Source organism: Monomorium pharaonis, chromosome 2 (assembly GCF_013373865.1).
Source record: "Monomorium pharaonis isolate MP-MQ-018 chromosome 2, ASM1337386v2, whole genome shotgun sequence".
Classification (NCBI taxonomy): Eukaryota; Metazoa; Arthropoda; class Insecta; order Hymenoptera; family Formicidae; genus Monomorium; species Monomorium pharaonis.
In genome coordinates, this window is record NC_050468.1 from 26570022 (window position 1) to 26596206 (window position 26185).

The following is a 26185-nucleotide window of genomic DNA, read 5'->3' on the forward strand; positions in this document are numbered from 1 at the left end:
CATAATTGGTTAAATTTCTTACGACCAACGACCAACGACTCATTGTAGACTGGGCATTAGGCCCGGTTCCACAACTCATGGTTAAATTAACTGGCCAATTATTCCATTGGAATTGACCAATCGTATTTGTTAATTTTGCTTAACGACAAATACGATTGGTCAATTCCAATGGAATAATCGGCCAGTTAATTTAACCGTGAGTTGTGGAACCGGGCCTAAAGGTTATTGCGATGTATTATATATATAAAACATTATGCTAGTTACTTGCTAGTTTGAAGAAAAATAGCGGACGTGAGAATATCTACTTTTCTAGTGCTGGTAGCGCTAATAGCGTCTCCCCGAACGCACCCTGAAGGGATGCGTTCTTAAATTCGCAACGGATGCAGCCAGATACATCAGAATGTCATTCCATCTTTGTTACTTACGGAAAGTTGAACAAAGATAGAATGACATTCTGGGTATCGATCATGTAATTTTCCCCTAGGGCGGAAACGTGAAAAGTTTCAAGTTTCAAGTTACTGTCTCTTTCTATTTGACACCAATAGAAAGAGATTAGAGTTACATGAAATTTTTCACTTTTCACGTTTTTGCCCTAAGAAAAAAGTTACATGATCACTGCCCTAGTGTATCTGGGCTACATTCCAAAACGTCCTTTCCGAGGAAAATTTTACTCAAAATATATAGTACACGTAACGTATCCTATATTACATCGAGTAAAATTTTCCTCGGAAAGGACGTTTTGAAATGTAAAGATACCCATTTGTCATTTTTAGTCATGTGATGTCTTTTGACGCTGAAAATGAGCGTCAAGCGTCAGCGTGAAAAGGCATCTTAAGATTTGTTCAAGGGTGCGTTCCGTTTCACGCATAATACGCATGATGCATCGTTCATCCTTGTTGTTTGTCAAACGTTAAACAAGGATGAACAATGCATTATGCGCATCATGCGTTGAAACGGAACGCAGCCCAAGTCGCATAGTCATACTTTTATGCCCAGTCTACAATGAGTCGTTGGTCGTTGGTCGTAAGAAATTTAACCAATTATGTTCGGTTATTCTTCTCTAAGATCAACTGTGATTGGTTAAATTTCTTACGACCAACGACCAACGACTCATTGTAGACTGGGCATTATTCGTCCTAGCGCGCTCATTGGCCAATTGCATTGAGCCCAGAGTCTACAATGAGTCGTTGGTCGTTGGTCGTAAAAAATTTAACCAATTATGTTCGATTATTGTTCTCTAAGATCAACTGTGATTTTTTAGATTTCTTACGACCAATGACTAACGACTTATTGTAAACCGGCCCTTAATCAGTTGGCAAATAGGAGTATGTTGGAGCATGCGACTCGAACAAACCCATAATGTTGAAACAGCGACAATTTGGCGATTTAGCCGATGCGTTTGTTAATTTAGTAAAGAAAAAGCGTAAACGCCACTTTTTCTCAAACATGTTTCTTTGACCTAAATAAGTCTGCTTTATTAACGTCATTTAACACGATACGAGTTCAGTGATAGTTTAGTGATTCAGCGATAAGCTGTCAGTTGAGTCTGGATGAGTCCGAATGAGTCGACCATGACGGAGTGGTATCAAGCAAAGATTTTACGTTTATGCGAATTAAACAATGTTGAGGACAAAAAGGACATTCTCACGGATATTAAGATAAAATTCAGTGTATTGAACAACCGGGATGCCGAACAGGTCGCCCGTAGCATTGATTACGGACCATTTTACTCGCAGTTAACCTCAAACGACAGGTACGATGACAAGTGAAAAATTTCTACTATTTTTATTGACGATGATGAGTGAATTATAAGGCGATTTTGGCGATTGTTTGGTACATGTATCAAAGCGTACCAAACTGTACTAAAACTAATAAGATATAAGTAAACTTTTATCTTATTGATTCTGGTACAGTTTGGTACATGTACCAAACGATCGCCAAAAACGATTACCTATAGTCGTGTAAGCCTTTAATAATTTATTTCCGAATGTAGAATGTTATTGTCAGTATTAATAATTATTATTAATAGTTAAAATCTGCAAAGTTGAAACTATTATTTTGTATATGTTAAATAATGTTGAAATTATTATTTCATATAGGATTTAATTTATTTTATTTCATCTGTTTATAATAAAATATCAGACAATTCCAAAAACTTCTTGATTCTGTATGATCTGTAAACAATATTATTATTAAATTTAACTTTTTTCTGAGTTAAAAATTTCCTTATGTAAACAAAAAATATTTAGTAATTTCCTTATGTAAACAAAAAAGTATCTATATAAAAAAAATTTTTTACAAACTTAAATTATAAATAAAATATTAAATTTATTTAATGATTTATATTTAATTATTTAATTATTGAATTTTTTAAAAATTATAATTTAAAATAAATAATGCTTTTTAAAATTAACTTTTATTTTAATAAAATTTTATTTTAACTTTTAAAGTTAGTTGTTTGTTTATATAATATGCAACTTTTAACATAATTAAATTTTATAAGCTATTAAGTTTAACTAAATTTATATAAAAATATCAACTTACCTAATTACTTATACATAATTATTTTTTTTAATTTTATTAATTTTAACTTATCTTTTAATTGTGTTATATAATACTTTCGAAATTTTCTACTAAGAACAAAAGGAATTCTACTTTTATTTTTTTTACAGAGAGGTTGTAGAACAGATATGTGACATTCTAACCATCCTGTTCAACATGCTAGAGCCAGGAGAAATTTATCAGAGATATATAGTTGAAGTGTCTGCTTTAATAACTAATCCAAATGCCAGCGTAAGATTGCTTGTGCTACATGAATTTTTGCGCACAGCTTTGCATCCGCAAAAAATATTTCAGTTGCTCGCAGACACCACTCTTTTGATTTCAATTATAAACAGAATTGGCGACAATGACTTAAATGTCGCTGAATGCGCGATGAGCATAGTAAAGAAAATCGGAGAGAATCCAAATGGTTTGCATATTCTGTACAAGGGCGAGCTCCTGAGAACATTTGCCAGGCTGCTACAGAATGATACTATTGGCTTTCGTGTTTACGAAGTAATTGTGGACATAGCCAAGATTTCACAGGAGGCTCTGGAAGTATCGGCTCAATCAGGCTTTCTGAACAGTTTGATCAATATATTGGAGAATGAAGATATACTGCTTCAGTTGAATGCTCTGGAGATACTGACTCAATTAGCCATGTTTGAGGAGGGTCTAAGCTATCTGGAGCAGCAAGAGGTGTTGAGCAAATTAGTTCAAAAAATAGCGCAGATTAATGAGAATCCCTTGTCGAATCTTTTGATCCCTGGACTGATGAAGTTCTTTGGTAACGTTGCACGCCACTGGCCCAATGAATTATTCTCCAGATATCCTGTGATAATTTCTGCGCTTTTTGACGTGATAGACAGCGGAGATCAGAACATTCTTGGTCCCGCGTTGGACACTCTGGGATTTGTAGCTGCGAGCATCGAAGGCAAGTATGCATTACAAGCTTTGGGAGATGCGATGCCAAGCGTTCTTAAAAAAATTGCCGAGATAATACAGAGAATGCCCACTGCTTTGAGAATTCGCGGCTTGAACAGTCTCGCCCTTATTCTCGAGGTCAAGAAGGTGGAACAAGACAATAGGATTTTATCCTTAATGAAGCTGTGGTTTGACTCGCTGTGCGACGATCCATTAGATATGATCGTGGCGATATGCAAACAACCATTTGCCGACATCAGACAAGCCGGTTTAGAAGTATTGGTTGTTATCAGTTCTCAAGTATGGGGGCAAGAATACATATCCACGTGTCCCGGTTTAGTGGAGTTCCTATTAGATAGAAATATCGAATCGTTTAAAGAGTGTAAGGACGCAAAGTACGAAGTCGTTAAATGTTTATCTCAGGCGGAGCGAGATATATTTGACGCGGACACTATGCAGAAATTCAAGCAGTTTGTTAATGAGGGTCCGTATTTCATCGACGTTAACACAGAAGTCGCGATAGAAGGTGCTTTGTAAGGAAAAGGAGGATCACATTTTTCAGACGGTAACATTTATTATTAATGTTAAAAATTATGCATGATGAGCAACTTAAGTAAGAAAAGGAAAATAAAATATTTTGTATTTTATTCAACAAAAGAAAAGATGTTGATTACAATCAAAAAAGATATTGATTATTACAAAAGAATAAACTTTGTTCATTGTTTTTGCATTTAGTACAAATAAGTCGACGTTATTGTATATATTTAGTCTTCTTTTTGGAGCAATTCTTTTTATTAATAAAACTTTTTTAACATTATCGATATTAGAATTTATATATACAAAGAGGGAAATAATTTATTTTACACCTAGCGATACACAAAGAAGTCTACATTGTTACATATTTGAAAGAAATCAAATACATGATATTAAAATACGTATGCGTATATGGAATAATGTGTTCGCGATTTATTATTGTTCTTCGTAGATTATGAAATTTATACATAATGTGTAAATAATATCGTATAAACAATTATACGGGTGTATGACGTGCGTTAAATATACTTTAATTTCTATTGTATACGTTTCCGTTTCTTCGGTGAGACAATCTTTAGCATACTGACCACCGGTGCTTCAAAGGCAATTGATACTACAAAGGACAACGCATATGACAACATCAGCTGCCCCAGAAAAGTTATCATCTGAAAAATAAAATGTTTTATGACTACTCGTCATTAATTAAAGTTTTCTTTTTGGCCCGACTTACCATTACATCCTTTCCTAGATGAAATGGAGAGTCTAGATTCATTGCTGTTAGACGAATCACAAGCGGATGAACTAGATAAGAGCAATAAGTCACTCTACTGAACGGATACAAGAGCGGCCACGATAGAATCTTATTTACATATCCTGAAAAAAATATCGACTTAATATCTCGATGTGATCCAATTGATCTAATATTTATTATAGTTAATCTAATATTTGGTGTCTAATACTTTTGACCAAAGATGTATGTATTTATTTCTCACCACCGTAGCCAGTACTACACGCTATTACGATCCATGCTAGACCTAGCGCCCACGCGCTATGACTCAAAGATGAATATGCAGCTGCAGTAACAGGTGCAAGTTCTGTTTCGTATAGACCATAGAGCAAACTTAAGAGACACGCGGAAGACAAGAGCCATCCCACGACGACGGTAGTCTAGAAATAATAACGTTTAAAATTTTTCCTAAGGCTCAGTTCCACAACTTAATTTAACCGGAGTTTAACTAATCGAGTCCAATAGATGAATTTATTTTATATAAAATAAAGTCTTTTATTGGACAATGTTAATTGAATTGTCGTTAAACGGAGTTGTGGAACTACGCCTAAGTAATAGAAACTAAATTTCTATTTTTTTGCATGGAAAAAAAATATTCAGGTAACGTAAATGTCATAAAGATACGTGTCAATCTTTTAAACGTTAATTTTTTTAGACGTGTTTATTGCAGTTTCTTTCTCTTTTGCAATTAGATCGTACCTTAGACATTTTCACTTTACAATCAGTCTTGAAGAGAAAGTAGCCGACGGTCATGCCGATCAGATAAGGACCCAATCTTGTCCATGGCTTGTCGTAGATCTTATCGAAGAGAGCCAACGGATCGTCCAAGCTTGGCATGTGATTATTAACTAGAGCGATATAACCGGTAGTTGCCCATGAGCTTATTAGTAGACTGACTAATGCGAAAGCTGCGATTTTGAAGTGATTCGTAGCCAATATTAAAATTACTCCCCCCACAATGTAAAACTGCGTATCGTCCGCTAAATACCAACTCCAAAGCATACACTGGAATATCACAATATAAAATTACATCTTTGTTCGTTGAAAATAGTTAAATATGTACTTTATAATTATTTTTATAAGATATCGTGTTATATATTTTATTTATAGTTCGAAAAAAGAATTATTATGGAACCAAGGTCTAAAATATTTAAAAAATTATAGATTCTATTATAAAAAATAAAAAATAAATAAAATGAAACGTACCATTTGCTCGACAGGAAACCAAGTATTGATATAGAGCAAATTTCTCCACCAATAATTGGGACAGTTATAATGATCAGCCGTAGGAGGCTCAAAAACAGAATTTGTGTAGAAATATTTCATCGAAATCTCCACTACACCCAGCACGAACATGTACGGCGTGGTGAGCCTACAAAATCGGTACAAAAGGAGCCCGATGAATTTTAAGGTGCCTGCAGCAAAGCCTCGTGTACCCTGCGTGAGCCTCTTCAGATCTCCCTTCGCATTAGTTCTGAAATATAGGAAGCTAACGAGCAAACCACCCATAAAGAAAAATGTATCAACGCTGAAAGCTCCATTTGTGATGGTCTGAAAGAGAAATCGCTTTTCCACTACTTTGCGATATTCCATATTGTCCGAGTATTTAAAAACGATAATGCACGTATGACCGAGAATGACCCAGGCCATCGAAATTGCTCTAAGCCCGTGCACGGTGCTAATTGTGTCTCTGCCTACATTACGGTCGCAAATAATCTTCATATTAGCGGAAACGGAAAAAGAAAGAAGAAGTTCTTCGAAGATACCTGCAAAAAATAATGAAATATTCAAAAGCTTATTCGTATCGCAATGAATATACTAATTAAAGACTAAATTTAGCCTCACTTTTTTAAATTTCGGAAAAATTGGAATTCCGGTTGCCCCGCAAAAGTTTGAAAGTTTTTAGTCAATTATAGAAAGAGTTCAGTCATTTAAAGTGATATAAACATCATTCGAAAAATGAGGGGGCTGTAATTTTGTCGATGAAACTCGTGCGGGGAAAAACTTGTGTTAAAATCCTAGATACTCAAAAATTAGCAGAACTTTGAAATTTTTTGTTCTACTTTAATTTTTGGAATTAATTGAACTTTTTTTGAACTCTGTAGTGAACTCTAGAACTCGTCGAAATCTTTCAGAATTTACAAGAAAAACTTTGTTTTTTTGATAAGTGGAGGGAAGCGGCGTGAAATTAATCTCTTATTTTTTTAAATTGCGTTAAGAGGATGCTAAACTGCCCGTCAAACTTGATTGAGGTCGATAACGTAGAGTCGTTGGTTTATTTTTGTTCATAAAAATATTTGGTTTAAAATACAAACATTATGTAGCTTATACGTACAAATGGCATACCTCAGTTCAGAATAGATTGAGGAATAAGACTATATTCGTCAAATTACGATTAGAAGCCATAAAAAAAGTTATTTGTGTGATCAAATTTTATTTATCTAAACGTTTTCACTACAGATTTTTGAAAATTTGATCATACAAAAAACTTTTTTACAGCTTTTAATCGTAATTTGACGAATATAGTCTTATTCTTCAATCTATTCTGAAGTGAGGGATACCTTTTATTTGTACGTATAAGCTACATAATTTGTATTTTGAAACAAATTTTATAAACAAGGATAAACGAATGACTCTACACTATCGATCTGGATCAAATTTGATGGGCAGTTTAGCATCCTCTTAAACAACTGAATTTTTTTTTAAACTGACTGAGAATTCTTGCGAAGACAACCAAAACTTTAATTAATTTTTTCGAAATTCAAAAAGTGGCACTAACTCCAAAGTTGTTAATTAAAGAGAACAAATAAAGATTTATTTTGTTATATATAAGATATTGAGGTGAGAAATGAGAAAATTTAAGAATTGATTCTCTAGACAAATACATTTATTTAACGTAATTGCATTAATAAAATAAGTGCATAATTAATTTAATAATAAATTTAACAATAGTTGTATAACTACTGAATAGTTATGGCGCTGATTCCTACTAGCTTATTTACACCAATTAATTTAAAAAACGAAGCCTGAATCACTATTTTTGTCTTTAATTTTTGTCTTATTTTGTCATTTAGAATCATCCCTTAAATTTTCTTCTATTTGTTATCGAACATCTTGTATAAATTCTTATCTAAATTTCGCAGAAGAGAAATAATCTTATTAATTTCGTTTATTTTTACAAAAGATTGTTATAATCGTTTAAGTTTTACAACAAGGAAAAATTAATTTAGAAAAATAATATTTAGGGCCGATTTCACCATCTCCGATTACCTTAACTGACTGATTATTCCATTGGAATTTGTGATTAAGCAAAATTAACAAATACGATTGGTCAATTCAGATGGAATAATCGGTCGGTTAAGATAACCGGAGATGGCAAAACCGGCCGTTAGAATATAAATGTTATAAATAATTTGTTTTTTAGTAATTTTAAAGTAATCGTATATTAAATTAAGTCAATATGTTAAATATAAATGAAAATTTAATTCTGCTTATTTTTTTATACAAAATATTTAAATGTTAAATATTTATTTGTAAACTAGATTGTAATTTGTTTTTTTATGAGAATGATATTTGTTTTTATTTTGAGGATACTTAATGAATAAGAAAAAAAAGTTAACGTACTAAGATTTTGTTCTTCTTTGGTAGACGATTGCAAATCATTCTCACTGTTGTTATTATTAACCGACTGCGTACCGTTGCTACTAGAATCTGCCACTGGAACAGGAAGGTAGACCTTACCTTGAACATCTACGGAATATAATAATAAATTGTATGACTACTTTTAATATCGTCTTTGTCTTGTCTTGATGGTCTGTAAGTGGTAATCGTGCTTTTATATTAGTCTGTATTTTTATCGCATGAGATACCCATAATTATGTTAATTGCTTTCTAAAATTATCATGTTTTCAGAATTATACGGTACGAGTTAATATCAATACATGATGAATTAACAGTCAATTTCATTGTAAAAAACAGTTATTATATTGAAAATCAGACAAGGTTCTTGTGTAATTCTTATTTCTGTAATTCACATTATGTTTAGATTCTTCATATATTTGTCTATCTATATAATTCTTATTTTTTCGAAATTGATATTTTTTAAAATAAAAGTTTTAAACTATTAATTTCTAATTGAATGATTTTCAAATAAATTAAGTTCTATGAAAATATATTAATGCAATTGTATTCTTTATTCAATTTTAAATGCTTCTTTAGCAAACTTTAAATTGAAATTTATAAGATAAGTTATAAAGATTTTATGTTTAATAGAGAATAAAACCGAGAATAAATAACGGTATTTAAACAAATTTTTATTAAAAAGGTATTCACTAAAAAGAAAGATAAAGATAAGAATATTAATTTTAAATTTAATTTAAATTTACTAAGAAATATATAAAAATATATTTGATTAAAAGGTTTATAAAAACATAAATACTTTAAATTTCTTCATAAAGAACACACAAGACATTTTTATTACTTTTAATATATTGATATTATTTTGTCTCGAAGGAGTATGTAGATTGATAAATGATCGAACAATTTATGAACATTGACTTTTTTACCATTTATAACCTTTGGATCTCCATTAGTAAGATGATCAAGTTTTCCATGCTTCTCCAAATCATAGATTACATTTTTCTTGCGTGCTAACTTTTTCGTAAGATGATAATCGTATCCAGTGCCGATGATCAACAGTATCAGGACCACCACGCTAACACCGCTGAAACATATTAAATTCTGATTTTTGCCTCTACTGACTCGCGCATATTTAATTGGTAATCAAAAGATATTAGTTCTTGTCATCGAATACACAATAACGTTAATAAAAATAATAAATATTTACTCTCTAAATTTCTTAGAGCGGAAATATTACTACTACAATTTTTGAAATAATTTTTTAAGAGTTAAAATTTATTTTAATAGAGTGAATTTTCCACTCTAATAAGGGTTATTTTTCGAGTGATTTATTCTTTTTATGTTTTTGAGTGTATATATGTAAACTTACAATAGAATCCAGAAAACCGGATCTGTGTACATATCATATGATTTGTGTTGGTCTCTAACTTTTTCAATTGTTAAATGTTTGGTTGCAAATTCGCCAGCAGCTAATTTTCCGATAACAGCAACATCAGAGGCAGTACACGAGAATGGCAAGCAAACACCTAGGTGAATCAGTCTTGTCTAAAAAACAATATTTATTTTTTATATTAAAAATTTTCATACAATAATGTTCAATCTGAACAATTCTTTTTAAAAATGCAAGATCTTTTTCATATTTGTGTGTGTGTGTGTGTGTGAAATAAAAAATAAAGAGAGAATCAATTAACATAGAAATTTGTTTTTATTCACAATTATACACATAAATTTGTAGCATATCAATGATACTTACTGGTGTATAAGATATATTTATAGAAAGTTTTAGCATATAAAATCCTAACTGAAAAGGTATTTCAACGGTATTTGTTTCCATCCAAGAATCAGCTCCGCTAAGACCTGTATTGATTCTTTTTCGTGGTTCTGTATTAAATTCACGAACTTCCTCAAACATACTAACTTTGGAATCTTGTACGTTTTTAAAATATGTATATGATGGATTTTTTCCGATATATTCACATTCAGTGGCTGATCCCGTAAAATAAGAATTACCCCAGAAAAATCCATTTGTGAATCTACCGGATGCATCATCAACTGAAACAAGAAAAAAATCATAATTAAGGAATGTTACATACATTTTATAATTTTAAATAAAAAAATAAGTTCAGAAATATTTAAATTCAAATAAACTTATTCTTTATTTAAATATATAGTGCGGAGAGCCAGTGGAGAACATTTTATATTTATATTAAAACTGGTTCTTGTTAAAATTTGTGTGTTAATTTTTTACATAATATTTATGATTTTTATTTATTCTAATATATTTAACTCTTATGTTAAATTAATACGAAATTTCAATGAAACTGTTTGGGACACGCAATATATATATATATTAAATTTAATACAATTTTTGTAACTGTACATCTTTCAAATGGCAAACTTGTTATTAGATTGCAAGCGAGAATTTTGTTTATTACAAATTTAAGTTCTATATTGAATAAAATATTAATTAAAATCCAAAATTCATTGAAAAGTTCTTCTTAAAAAGATTAAATGTATTAAAATCAACAACGGCAATTTTGATTCGATTTGCTTTAAGTATTATATATTTTTTTGAGTATTTTATATATATATATATAATGTGAGTCTCGGTATATTATATGCGAGCTGTTAAGTACAGATATAGTGGATATGGTTTCCACTGTAAATAAAATTAAATAGATTAAAACATATAGATAATAAAATTAAGATAATTTTAATAAAAAGAAAACAATTCAAGATCAGTAATTAAAAGAATTATAATCTTTCGTTGTTATATTTCATTATACGAGAATGATATTCGTTGTTTACAAGTTTTAATCTATTTACAGTGGAAATTATGTCTACTATATCCGCTTGACACAGCTCGCATATCAAGATTCTTTTGTAAAGGCTGTTCTATAAAAGAGTTTTCCGCCTCAAGGTTAGCAACAAACCGCAGTTTATATTGTTTCCATGATAAACTATGCTGAAGACGATTCAAAGAAGGAGCTAAAACTTGCAATAAAATATATTGCAACTTAAATTTTTAAAGATTGGTATGTTTTTGGCGCTGCAACTACCACATTGTATTTGCTTAATTTCTTAGATGTTCACTTTTTATTACATGTTTTGAAAACATTATTATAAAATAGAAAACAGTTGATCTGTTCTTTTTCACTGCTGCACTGTAATAAGTTAGAATGAGAAAATATACATTTGTCTTACTTTAACTTATTGCACTACTACAGCAGTGCAGTTAAAAAGAACAAGTATTATAGAAACTGCTATATACCACTTCATAGAAAATACTTTCTAGCTTACATTTGTTTTTTAAATTCTAGTTTTAGCTTTCATTTAAGAAATATTATTAGAAAACAAAGTAAGGTATACCAGATGGTATTTTTTATGAAATTTCTTCTAGTAACACTTTTCTAGTAAAAAACGTGTAAACCGAAAGAAAACTGTAGCCATTATTCTTTTTCCCGAAATAAATTCGTAAATTTCGTCTTAAATTTGACTACATAAAGCCTGCGATGAAGTCTGTGATGTATTATGTAGAGAACCAGAAATGTTCGTTATTTTTTTACAAAGTTGGATAAAAATTAGTTAAAAAATTGAAAGTTAAATAATAAAGTTGAAAAGTTATAATGTTTAACTTAACTTAGTTAATTTTAACTTTGATTAGTTATTTCAAAGTTAAAAAGCACATGAACTTTAACTTATTGTCTTTTTCTTAAGTTAAAAGTTGTAAAAGATATACATGTAAAAAAATATAAGAGATAAGAATATGTTTTTATGTAAAGAACAATATTTTTTGTTATTTTACATAAACTAAATTTACAAATAAAATAATAATTTGTTTGATGACTTGTTTTATTATTTAGAGTAATCTGATTTTTAAATTTTCTGATTTAATACAAGTAATATTTTTCAAAATTAACTCTTAATTTAATTTAATTTAATTTTTAATTAAACTTTAATTAATCTTATTTTTTTTAACTAAATTAATTTTTTATCTATAGAACTTTTACAGTAGCTAAATTAATTTGATAAACTATTTACTTTACCTTAATTTGATTAAAAAATATATTAACTTACCCTAAATAAACCGCGAAATGTTACGGTATGTAATAGCGTTCATAAATTAGCTGACATCATTGGTTATTATCTAATATGAAATTAGTAATATTTGCTTAAATGCCGGGAACACGATGCGTAATTTCTATTTGATTAAATAACCAGGCTGCGTAACCGCCACATACGCGCTCGCCCGCGAGCATGCGAGCTTTTTTTGCGAGTGATGCAATAAAGTATCCTTGTTATCGTGAACAACGTAACGCAATGACGGTCGTCATTGGGAAGGCGCAGAGACAGCGGGAGTCTTACGTTCGATTTCGAAGTGGCTCCAACGAAACATATACTTTCTATTCAGGAAGTAAAAGATATTATCTAATCATCAGTACGACGGTGGATTTACGACTGTGTTACATAGGTCTTAGCTTGATCGTGATCCCGTTACGTCATTGCGGCTGCATGCCTGTGGCTGCAGCTGTAGTCGACGTCATCGGTGTTTTTTGTAAACATTCATGAGACTTGTTCCGGATAACTTTCAATATTTCGTCTCATATCTCATCCCTTGCTTTCGGTTCAATAAAATTTTATGAGCAACAATATGATGTATAGCTCCGGTGATTTTTTCGAATTTTATTGGATTACACAAAATAATTTTAATCACCAATAGTAAAATAATTTTTTTTAAGTTTGATGATAAAACAAGAATAATAGTATAAAAAACATCTAAGAAATTATTTTTAATTTAACTCTTCTAATATAGTTTGTTAATTGTATTTTTCCCTGATAAGTATGATTTATAAAATTATCCTTTTTAAACATGACGAAACTTATACAAAAATTGGATATATTGTATCTTTTTACAAAGTACTGTTAATAGATTTTTATATAAAATACTTAATATAAAGCTTCAATTTTCACTTTAGAAGAAAAAGATTAATTTTGTTAATTAGAACGGAAATTACACAAATTTATAAAAATGTAAAATTAAGCTGAGGAAAATATTATCAACTTATTTAAATATTTCTATTTTATAACTTTACAAATAAATTTAATTTTGATTTTATATTTATACTAATAAAAATTAGTTAAATAATATTTATTTTTAATATTTCAAAACTATATATAATTATACAAACATTTTGAATTGTTACGAAAATATAAAAGAAATAGTAAAAATAAAAGAGGAAAAATTGGGGAGATTTCATATTTCCTTTCAATCTTCGATTTCAACTTCGATTTCACTTATCAGTTATTTACAATCATTGTTTAATGAATGTGACACAATCCAGATTTATGTTGTCATTAGCATAACAATAAATTTTGTGCCATGACTCAGTTTTATTGCAAAATATTCTAAAGTCAAGTTCCCGCTTACCTTACAGTTCAATTTATTTCCGTCAAGATAAATGTATGATGCTGCATTTATTTCAATGAGTCTTGAGGTAAACCATTGTAATACTATTTTACATTTTATTTATCTACAGCAAATAATGTGCAAAATGTCTAATTTATTTTTCAATTGTCAAAACGATTTGTAAAACAAAATGTATAAAATATCACGCAAAAAACAATTATTTACAATTTCGGAAAAAGAGTAAATTTGTCCAATTTTAAAATTAATTTTAGATGTAAATTTGATTGAAAATATTTTGCGTAATCCAATAAAATTTGAAAAAACCAATTACTTGAGCTGTGTCATACTGCTGCTCATAAAATTTTACTAAGTCAAAAGCAAGGGATGGAAGACGAAACAAAATATTGAAAAATATGCGGAATGAAAAACATCGATAACGTCGACTACTGCAGCCACAGGCATGCAACCACAACTGAAAAATAATTAAATTGTAAATTAATTCTAAATTTAATATTACGAAATTTATACTTCAAAATATTTAAAATATCTCACAATATAATTTTACAATAGAATGTATTTATATATTTTGTCAATATTTAGTAAAATTTTAATGCAAAAAAAAAATATATGTATATGTATGTATATATATATATATATACTACAAGACTATTTTTGAAATAATTTTATTAAATAATCTTTTTTTATTAATTTATATATTAAATATAAGCTTAATATATTAAATACTTAATATATATGTATTTTTATTTATTACATTTTAGCACATTGCATGTGCTTTACAATAATATTTTGATTAACTGTTTTAAATTCTGAACAATTACATTCCCGAATACAAAAATAATTTTTAGATGATTATATAATATTTTAACTCTAGAATATGCTACTTATATTAATATTTTTCTTACATTAATACTAACTTGATTAAGAATTTATACCGACATAATTTTTTTATATTTAAAAATTTTTTAATTTTTTTTCTGTAGATAGCAAAGATTATTAAAAAAAATTTAATGTAGAAGAATTATATTAGCATTATTTTATGTTATTTAAAAAGAAATGTAATAACGAAACATACACTAAACTTGAATTTATAGCGTTTTAGTAAAAATTCATTCAGAATAGCGTTCCAAGATTAACCCTTCGTTTCCAAAATCCATAATTATAATTATGGATTTGAAATGTCCAAGTTAAAATAATATTTATTTGTAACTTTAAAAGCGATAAATTTGCATGTTTTTGTTTTCTCAAAAAAGTGTAGATAATGAAGAGAATTTGTCGTCATAAAGTCATTGTCAAACATCAGATTATCAGACTATTGTTGAGCAGGCCAAATCGGTTTTTCTGGAAGTAATAATGTTGCTAATTATTTATGAAAAATGTTATTTGTGATCAGAATAATATCTCCTTATAAAAGATTTTGACAAATTATTTCTTTTTTTTTAATTTAAAATATAAACAAACTTTTATATATCCGTTATAAAATTTTGTTGAATATTAAATATATTCACAAGTTTGTATATTATTTTATATTTTAATTCTGATTGTTAACCTTTTTTTATCAATCCATGTTAAAAAATTGTTATTTTGTGTCTCCCAAATAATTTAATTTTCTTATATTGATTATATTGATTAACACTATCTTTTTAACATTAAACTTTGAAATAAAAATCTTTAAAAGAATTGTTTGTATTAAAAAAAGTTATATATTACAAAAAAAGACTATTTTCTTCTTTACTCATATTCAGAATTTATTAAAATATTTAATAAAAATAAAATTTAACGAACAATTTTGTACAAAATTACTATGGCATTGTTAATTATAATCTTGACAGATATTTTGTGAATTATTTTAGATTTTTTTTACTTTAAAATAAAGAAAATGGCATTTGGTGCAACAGATCCATAGTTGCAGTCTAAAAGTAATAAAAAAAAAATTACGGACAGTTAATTATATCTGAAAGTTTCAGGTATTTATTAATTATTCGAACTTATTACTAGATTTGCAAATTTCATAAAAAGAATGAAAATGACCCAATCAATAAACGCTACATACATACTAATGCTCGAGTATCGAAAGCTGTAAAAGAAAGTGAACGTGCGAAGATAATGACATTGCACTTTGGCGTACGTATTTTCTCCTATATATACATATATATATATATATATAATATATAAAAGTACAATTTTAGAAAATATTTTAAGAGTCAGAATTCTCATTTCATGCTCAATTTATCGTCTTCAACATTCCATATTTCTGCAATATGTCACAATCGATACTATTAATAGATAATTGCGTAATGAGAAATCAAAGTCGTGCTTGGTCGTGACATAAGATCGCGTACAGTTAACGTTTGTGCGAATGTTGCAATAGAAATTATTTCGGGTATAAGAATTCAATCCAAACGATGATGTCTCTAGAATTATTAAGTTGAGTGATGTAATCGCAAACCAAACATCTTGAGGAATACATAGTGTTCTATTGTATACATTTGTTTAAACTTTACAATTATTACAGTTTAATAGCTTATGTATGTATTAGACTTATATGTGCATAACATAAAAAATAAGCAATGCATTTTTTTGGTCGAAGTAAATCTTGATTGACTTAATTTAACATTTTAATTATTAAATATATTTTTAGTTATATAAAAATATATTTAGCTTTTTTTGCTTTTATTCAGTTAAAAAACCATTGTGCTAAATTTAATATACACTGCATGTCCCAAACGGGCTACTCAAATTTTGTATAAATTTAACATGAGATGCATACGTTAAAAAGGACCGCAAATATTGCGTAAAAAATTAACACATCTACATCACTTTGAAACAAATTGTGAAAACATGTTTTTTTGTAAAATTTATAATATGGTGTATAATACATTTTACTCATTTTCTGTATGTTTTATTTATTTATTTTAAAATTTACATCTTAAAATTACATTTTTTTAAATGTTATTTATTTATCTAGAAATTGAGTTATTTTATATAAGATTGAGAAATATTAATTTAACATAAAATAAAAATCACATTAAGTTAATTAACACTTAGATATATGAAAAATTCAACACAAATTTTAACAAAGATCGAGATTATTTTAACATAAATACAAATGTATATATATGCGTTTTTTAGTTACTGCAAACATTAAAAGCAAAACTTGCGTGCGCGCGTATGTGTGTGTGTGTGTGTGTGTATACATGTCATGCATATATACAACTATATATAACGGAGAAAGTGATTTGGAAAGAGAAACGCATTTCCATACCTGATTGATATGCTAATGTTGTAATATCTAATCGACATTGGCAATATTAATATACGTTTGACATTGGATTATATTTTTATATTGACGTAGTTTGCACTAAGGATGCCAAATAGGCGTCCTTGATTATTTGAAAAGAAAACCCACATATGATGTCTTTGTTTCACGCAACGTTCTGGTGAAAGTGTCCAATCTGTCTGATCGGAATTCAAAAAGATCGTTACACATATCTGGAATTTATAATCTTGAATAAAAATTTCTGTTTCTTTTGACGAATTTAAAATTTTCTTGATCCTTCCATATATTTTTTGCTCTTAAATATCATGTTTATTCTTGTTAGACAAATTTATAATTATTTTTATTATGTTTGTGCGTAAAATTTGTTACGCAACATATTATAAATTTTATTTTTACTGAAAAAATATATTCTAAAATTTGTTTCAAAGCGATTATTTTGTTTTAATTTTTTACGCAATATTTGTGTTACTTTCTAACAGATTGTCAGATGGACTTCCAAATAAAATTTTCAACCTATATATACAGAATATTATACAGAATATTGCGACGCTTATGGACTATATTTTAGAAAACAGTTTATGTTAATTTTAGTTTAACAGTTTATGTTAATGTTTTCTTTCTGCAAGATGATATCAGTTGTTTTTATTCGAACACGTTAATTTTTGATAGGAATGTTGGTGAAATCGTAGGCTAAAATATGATGATGCAAAGACATAAAGATCAGCGTTTAACCAAGTATGATCGATTTTGCATATATGATCAACCATTAAATAAGTATAAAGTTTCATTAAAATTTAAATGTATCAAAATAAGAAACAGATTTATTCCTCAAATTACTTTGAATTGCGCACTTATTACAGCGCCAACTTTCAATTGCCCGTTTATTTCCTTAAATCATCTTAATAAAAGTGAGCTTAATTACAAAGTAGAGATCATTGAGATTGTAAATATTCTATTATTTAGAATAAAAATTCCCTTATTTTTGCATTTTTCGTCAAAGATGTGTGATACACAAACGAACCCCAGAATATTCGATTAGCCAACCATCGTTGACATTCGATGATTGACGAGTATGGATTGTGAAACGTACGCGCTGAAGAGATGCGATAACTTTCTTTTTTCTGACATATGCAGAAATGTAATAACCTCTATATATGAAAGTGAAACGCGATCCGTTTCTAATGCAACGCCTTAGCTGTCATTTGTGATTACTCTATTGCAACAATAGATTAGTACATACATTTCATATGGTGAACCTACAATTGATCGCTAGCGAAACAATCAATTGCAATGATAGACTCTTGTTTGTGTCAATTGGGCAACTCGATCTCAAACGCATAGAATTAATTTTTTTGAAAAATTAGGATACCAAGAAAATTTTCTTTTACATCAAAGAACTTGTGCAGACAGCACAAAAATTTTGATGAGTTCATACATTAAGAATGTTATTCCACAAACTTTTATGTTACTAATGTAAGCAAAGTAAAGGCTTGCATATTTTATCATTTATTTTGTACCTCTTACGCAGCAAATACCTATTACGCTATGGTAAAGTGACTTAACATCATAATAGTATTATCCATTTTAATCGACACCTATAGTTACGTGTCGACTTAATTTCTTCGTAAAGCATAATTATCAACACGCAGCCCATCTATTTCACCATATCTGCCTACCCTCTAATTAAATAAGTTTTTCAGAAGTTGCTGAAAATAGTAAGTCTCTCTCTCTCTCTCTCTCTCTCTCTCTTTCTCTCTCTCTCTCTCTGATTTCTCTGTCTCTCCTTTTATTTTTACCAGCTCCGCTCTTTTTCTCTTTCTTCGCGCAATCGTATTTTCCGATAATTACTAAATAAAAGTAATACAAATTTGGACGTATTTTTGTTGTGAAATTATCTAAGACTGCCGTTAAAATACATGAAAAATGCGGACGATAATCCTGTTTAACGACATTTTTCGAATCGGTGTCGTTTGATTGGTAGTAATTAATTCCGCTTAATTTTATCGTCAATCACTGTCGCCTGTGGATCTATGATTAATGTTTCGCTGTATATAACGTAATATTGTAACGCAGAAATATTACTTAATCAGCTTTAACCAGAAAAACATAAAAATGGAGTACATCGTTTCTGCGTACTCGTATAACTAATAAAGTTAAAATAATTTTAGGATTACATTAATCATACATCTACTAGAATAACGGAGACAAATTCGCGTGTCTAAAAAAATTGCTCGTAATTGTTGGTAAACGGAATTTTCATTTTTTTTTTAGCTCTCGAAAGAAAATGTCAATTAAGTTTTAATTTAATTATATATACCTTTTAATTAATACTGGTCGTAATATAACTGACCAGATGTTATCATCCTTTTATATAATTTTAGGTTATTAAAGCACGCTCCACTTTACGTAAACGTAATATTCGCAGAGAATGCGAGTCATCGCACATAGTAAATCTCGTGAATAACCGTACTTGTGCATAACCGCGACGATACGTGCAAATAAACAGGATATTACGGTGAACAAGTCGCCTTGTCCGTAATAGAAACGTGTTTCCGCGAAAGCGAAAGCTCATGATTTCATCCCCAGCGACCGCCGCCGCCGCTGCCATCATGTAATTCTTCCCCTTTTTCAAATAGTATAATTTCAATAATTGCAATTTCGGCTCGCCACTTTCTAATGCTAGTCGAGGAGTATCTTCGTCCTTATGATTCCATTATAAAAACGTACGTATATGTACTTAGCATATATAATTTTGTTTATCTAATCACTTAGAGAGATCGTTTACGTAACTTGAGTGAATCTTGTGATCGTCATTTTTCAAGGGCACGAGAGAAATCGCGGAGCAATCAAGATCCAAAATGTTAATTTCTCCTTTGTGTCATATTACAATTGCTAGTTTGTTCGATCAAATAAACGAATAAATTGAGTATTTTGTTTAGCGTTGTGCAATACACACGCACACGTGTTCAGGATTTTTAACGGAAATTTTTACAATTTTTAAAATAATTTGCAGTACACAATTAAAATTATTAAATGTAGCATAATAACTCTATAAAAATGTTATATTTTGCAGAATGCAAAAAATTCAGTATGTATTGCTATGTTACAATTTTTTTGTATAGTAACTATAGAGAATAGAGGCACTTGAAAGAGCAAAATACTTTGGCTTAAGTTTTTTTTACAAATAAAAAAATGGCATTTTTATCTCTGCAAATAAATAAAAAATGTGACTTGTACCACGCTTTTGCTTAGCAAAAAATGTCCATTTTATGTGTATAACTCAATAATCTTTTTTTAGTAGATTTGGATCTGTAATGATAGAAACTAGGAAGTGACATTTTCCAGACAGAACAGCGCGCGCGGGCAAATGCAGACGGATGGTGCGCGAGAAAATAACGCGTATTGTATGTCGAAAGAGCGGCGTCGTTTGAGACAAATGGCCCTTCTAGGCATCGTAACGATAATGCTTTCCTCCGACAATGTTTTCTCGGTACGGCACAGCGACGCCTTTCACCTTTCCTCGCGCATGAAGTTCGCAAAATTCACGAATACCACAACGGTGATACAGGTTGTAGGCTCGCGGAGGGTGAAAGTAGTGGCCAGTTAAGGAGAATGCTTTCCGGTTGTCGACAAGCGTTGCTTCAAGGTGGACTCAAGCTAAGCTGGCAAGGACGAATGATCGCAAGCGAACGCGAGTATATTGAACTTTGTCCTTCTGATATATAAGATAAGGGTAAAATGTTGAATTAACTATAAATTTGGATCCCGTTTGTATTCATTCACGCATTTAATGAAGTTCAATATACTTATTGATTTACGTTTTTTGTTTGGACAAGTTCTGTGAAATGCTTGTCTATTGTTTTTTTTTTTTGCGAATCATTGCCGATTTTTTTATTAATTTACTTTGAAAATCGTTGGAATTTTGTTATCGCAAGAATGAAGCACGAGAAGGTAAACCCTGACCCACTTAGAACCTTTACCTGAACGGCAGACGTCAGATTTTCTCTTAAGTCTTCCTGTCAGTGAAGAAATTCGCACGTGTACGCAAAAAATTAATAAATAAAAATATGTGCAACATAGTTTTAATATCTTATATGATTAGATATAGAAGACGTGAAATTTCTCTTCCGCACTAATACATATACAATATACAAACTTTAAATTAAGATATTAAAATATTCATAATAAGAAAGTATTTATATTTAACATGCATTTGAATATCTCTTAATAATTAAGAATATTACGATATAGTATTATGACATTATTTTATATAAACAATATCTGCACTTAAATACTTATATTATGCAATTCTTGAATATACTTAAACTTTACTTTTGGTATTTATAAATTTTTTACTTCACCATTACATAACATATACAAAATTATACATATAACCAATAAATACTTTCTCTCTCACACACACACACACACACACACACACACACACACACACACACACACACACACACACACACACACACACACACACACACACACACACACACACACACACACACACACACACTTACACGCATGCACGCACGCACACATTTATATTTATATTTATATATCAAATAATACGTGATTTCTAATCAAACTATCTGCATCTTTTTATTTTTGCCACAATACTTTCAGATGGCATAACGTTTTGAAAGGGAAAGTACGTAACAACTCATCGCAGCTTTCGCGTCTTAAGAAAATTCCGCAATGCTTAACCAGATTATACATTTCATTATTATTTCACTTATGTCAATTTTTAAAGGAAATTGAGTCCTATACATTTCTTCTTAAACTTTTTAATGAAATCAGAATTATACTTCAAAAATTGAAAAATATAAAAGATATTCTTTCAATAGCACATGTTTTTAAAAAAATAATATTATATTATGAAAAATACACATCATTAAGCATTTTATATTCTAGATAAAAATGTACTGGTATTTGAGTAAATATTAATTAAGATGTTTTTAAGATTTTTCGTTTGTAAAAAAATAACAATGATTTATAAAACAATCTAATGTTCAACGAGCGTGTGAAAATACCAATTGATCGAAGAAAGTGAAGCGCCGAAGGCGTGACTCGTTAAATGAAGTCGCGTCGACTGTTTCACGTGAAGCCGACACGTTTGATAAGCTCTTTCTTGTGTCGCTAAAAGTGAAACCTCGCGACGAAAGTAGGCAAACGGGAGGAAACCGGAAAGCAGAACGTTGTTTAGCGAGTATGCTCCTGGTTGGTTCCTCAACACGAGACTTTGACGTCGGCGTGTCCCATTTCTTCCGACGTACGTGAGCCGGACGGCGCGAGAACAGATCAAGTGTATTCTCGAACTTTAACCGATTTCAATCTTAACGGTAAACTTCTTAACAAACCCGAAATCGGGTATTTGCTCGGGGAAAGTTACGAAGCGTGCCATAATTTGGTAGCCTCGTCATACTTAATATTAAGTACCTCGATAGAGCTCTCAAATTAAGATACCGCAAAATTAAAAAGGAAAAATCTGTCATTACAATAAACGGCGGACAATTTCGAGATATGCCGTCCAAGCATTTTGTTCCCACAATCGTGATGCAACTGGAAGGGGATCATTCGAATAACTCGCATCTCACCGAATGATTTAGCATGATTATCTACAGCGCAATGTAACGTAGAAAGCTGCATGAGGGAGAAAGTTGTAATGCATAGGAAGTTACATATACACGCGGCACCTACAAAACCGTTCGATACGAGACACAGAGAGTGTGCGATGTAATCAGATCAAAAATTAAATATCTTACGCCTAGCGTAACGTAATTGATTATGTAAAGCAATAATGTAAGTGTTATTAAATACCTACTATGATGCAGAAGAGGAGATATAACAATTATGTAACGCAATGAAAGGCATTGATAACGTCGAATTAGAAAATACAAGTTTGTAATTTAAATTACAGCCATTAATTCTACAAAATATAACGGTCTACCAACGATGTATGTACATTGTTTTCTTTAATATGTATCACATTGTGATGAAGTTGATAAGTACACATTGCAAACAATTTTCTATAACAGGCAACTTGTTTCACAAACAAAGGAAAACTTGTTTGTGTCGAAAAAAAGGGATGAAGGTCATCCTCTTCGTTACGTTCGAACCTTTAGAACTCCAAGTAAACTTGTAGTTTTGCAGTACCAGTTCTTTTACCAAGCTTCGGACAAGTTTAATATACAAAGTAGCATTGCTAAGCAGTGTTTATACATATAATTTAATTATAATTACCATTTAAACATTCAGATAATTTATTAATATTAACACTGTGATAATTTTGTAAATATAGTTTACGTTAGCTAATAATTTCATAAATTACAAAATTATAAAGAATATAATTAAGATATAATTAAAATATTTAATTAAAAATTTTTTATTTAAAAAATTTAATAACGAACAATATTATTATTTTTATAAATATCAAATAAACTTCACTAAATTAATCGATTAAAAATTTTATTATAAATGTATAAGTTTTTAAATAATTCTTTCAAATTCTGAATAAAAGTTCTTAAAAAAAAAATGGTCTGTTTTATTTACGAATTTGTTGCTAGCTGCTTTACTTTTTTAATTAATATCTTTCTAAACTTTTTATAAGAATAAGAAATTTACTTCTAATTTTTAATGCGTTATACGCTTATCAACGCGCAAGTTTAAAAAGGCGGACATTTGATTAGATATATATTATATATATATATACATATATATGTATATATATAATATTTACTGTTTATATATCTCTATTTTATTTTTAAAGAAATCTTAATTTATTAAAAAAAAATTTTTTTATTTGCAAGAAGGAAAAGCATCAATTAATTTGTAAAAATAAAAAAATGGGATTAAAAAATAATCGCAGTTTAAACGAAAATTAATAATAAAACTAAAAAAAACTAATAATAATAAACAAATGAAAAAACTGACTTACCTTTAAGAGCCCACAGTTCTTCATTTTTCAAAGCATTTACGTACGTTGTAATGTCTTTGCTACATTGTACTCCGATGGGATATTTTTCTTCGATCCAATTTTTTACTAAATTACGCGCACTAAAAATATCCAGCATCTCCGACAGGCTAGTCCAGTTTTTCTCAACCACATTAATTGTCATTGGTAAGCTTCGTACTCGTAGAACTGATTCTTCTTCCGGAATGGTAGGTATTTCTTCGGCGTATACATAGATTGCGGAGAATATGAGCAAAGTTACAAGCGGCGGATGCATTATGCTCCGTATGTTTATTTCACAAATGTTCACAGAAAAAGATTTACGATGTATACAGTGTTTATAAAAAATTTGAAACGAAATTCATCGGTTCCACATAATAGGCGATTTAGGCGGATCTTTGGAGCAGATTGCCAGAATTAGCGAAAATTTTCTCCTCTTCCGGCAATCGATGATCTTCTTGATTTCCTGACAGATAAAAAAAAAGCACAAAATTCCTTGACGGGTCTTTAAGTAAATGAAATAGCGATCGTCTGTCAGGATGCCCGTGACATTGCTTGCAGAAACGTCATTAATTTATCGTAAACTTGCGTATTTGTTTCAGCATTTGGACGACTGAATCCTCGTTGAACGACTGAGTCACGTTAATTGTGTCAATTTGAACAAAACTATATAGATATTTGCATCTTTGTTTCCGAGTTGTTTGTCAGAGAATTCTGATAATGCGATTTTTTAAAGCTCATGGTAACTTTGAGGCGTCGTTGTTGTTGTTGTTGTTGTCACGTCCGGCTCTTAGGAAGAAAGGAGGAAAAGAAAGAATAAAGAGATCGACTACGCGCGTTTTCAAATGTGTCCCTCTATCCTGCTAGATGACCACGGATCAACTGTATCGTACAGGTCGGCCGTGGTCCGACCAATGGTTCTGAAATGTTCTTGCGGTATTATAATGAAGATGATGGTGGGGCGAAGTCTCCCTGTGGAGTGAAAATCGAAAACCTTTAGAGTGGTCGGTGCGCGCAAGGCGATGCGAGCTCATCGACACGTGCTCGCGTGCGTTCTAGTCAGTTAACAATCAGAAAGAGAGACTTTTCTTAGTCAATTTAAATCAAATTTACGAGTTTTTCTTGGATTGAATAGCATAGTAATTGAATAGCGTAACTAAAAACTACTTTTGTGTATAAATCTTTGTTAAAGATCAATGTCTTTGATTTCCTGAACAATTCACCATTAAAATTCATAATCCTACGGTCGAGATGTTCCGTTATACGTGGAATTCATTTTAAATCTATCGTTAAAATGCTGGTCGAGGAGAGGGCCTAAATTTTCTTTCTATATATATGTATAAATTTTATATAAATAAATAGGATATATATATATATATATATATATATATATATATACATATATATAAAATATGGTCGACAAAACGATTATTATATGTTTCTCTTTTAAACTTTCTTATAAAAATTTTTTTACTCTTAAAAATTTATTACTTTGTCTTAAGCTTTCGAAAGAAATTAATTTTGCATTGATAAATGATTTTATATTCGAGAAATTATTCATCCTGGAAAATACACGTTATTACACATTTAAGAGTGTTGCACAATTATAATTCCGGTCTCATACATAGCATTATCCGGTAAGAAAAACCCAATCTTACTTTCTTTCTTTAGTTCAACAAATTTATCTAATTAGTAGATTAATTGTAGATTAGATTAACAATCTTGATATAAGAATATAAGATCTTTTTGATAAGCAAGTGATACATGAAACGGTAGAAGAAAACTATAAAAAATTTCTTTATGTCAGCATGCTCAGAAGATGCAACATTACTCCAAGGCATTAAAAAAGTCGATATAGAATTATTTTTATTAATTTGGATTTATAACAATACTGTCGTTCGAAGATATTTTTAATTAACAATCGAGAATTTAATTAATAGTTTACCTGTTTATTTGTTTCAATTAATAAGCAATAAAGTAGCTGATAGAAATAATTTACAGAAAATAAGATGCAGCACACGGGCCATGTTGTTTCGGATTATGAATTGCAAAACTTTCAGCGTCGCTTCGCATGACTTCGTGCCGGATTAACGA

The 26185-nt window shown here is 29.8% G+C and overlaps 2 protein-coding genes across 3 annotated transcripts; one reads left to right on the top strand and one right to left on the bottom strand.

Moving 5' to 3' along the window:
- The first annotated feature begins 1343 nt into the window (after positions 1-1343).
- On the top strand, positions 1344-4701 carry LOC105837100 (26S proteasome non-ATPase regulatory subunit 5). The gene is made up of 2 exons (XM_012681593.3): positions 1344-1753; positions 2673-4701. The coding sequence occupies exons 1-2, from the start codon at positions 1551-1553 to the stop codon at positions 4000-4002; spliced, it is 1533 nt and encodes a 510-aa protein (XP_012537047.1). The 5' UTR covers positions 1344-1550; the 3' UTR covers positions 4003-4701.
- On the bottom strand, positions 4101-24994 carry LOC105837096 (nose resistant to fluoxetine protein 6). 2 transcript variants are annotated; one of them, XM_036283432.1, is made up of 10 exons: positions 24077-24994; positions 10179-10477; positions 9795-9970; positions 9352-9509; positions 8411-8503; positions 5993-6552; positions 5486-5791; positions 4992-5166; positions 4730-4872; positions 4101-4664 (listed from the first exon to the last, which is right to left on the bottom strand). In XM_036283432.1, exons 1-10 carry the CDS (start codon positions 24366-24368, stop codon positions 4536-4538), a joined length of 2331 nt encoding a protein of 776 aa, XP_036139325.1. In that variant the 5' UTR covers positions 24369-24994; the 3' UTR covers positions 4101-4535. The 2 variants fall into 2 exon arrangements, with proteins under 2 accessions (XP_036139325.1, XP_036139324.1); XM_036283431.1 differs by having other exon boundaries at positions 8411-8536.
- Between the last annotated feature and the right edge of the window lie 1191 nt (positions 24995-26185).

Coding starts and splice junctions, on each gene's coding strand:
- LOC105837100 (XM_012681593.3), top strand. CDS start 1,551: ATGAGTCCGAATGAGTCGACCATGACGGAGTGGTATCAAGCAAAGATT. Junction 1,754..2,672: donor CAGTTAACCTCAAACGACAG/GTACGATGACAA, acceptor TTTTTTTTACAG/AGAGGTTGTAGAACAGATAT.
- LOC105837096 (XM_036283431.1), bottom strand. CDS start 24,368: ATGCATCCGCCGCTTGTAACTTTGCTCATATTCTCCGCAATCTATGTA. Junction 10,478..24,076: donor AGAACTGTGGGCTCTTAAAG/GTAAGTCAGTTT, acceptor TTCTTGTTTCAG/TTGATGATGCATCCGGTAGA. Junction 6,553..8,410: donor CAAAGAAGAACAAAATCTTA/GTACGTTAACTT, acceptor TATTTTTTGCAG/GTATCTTCGAAGAACTTCTT.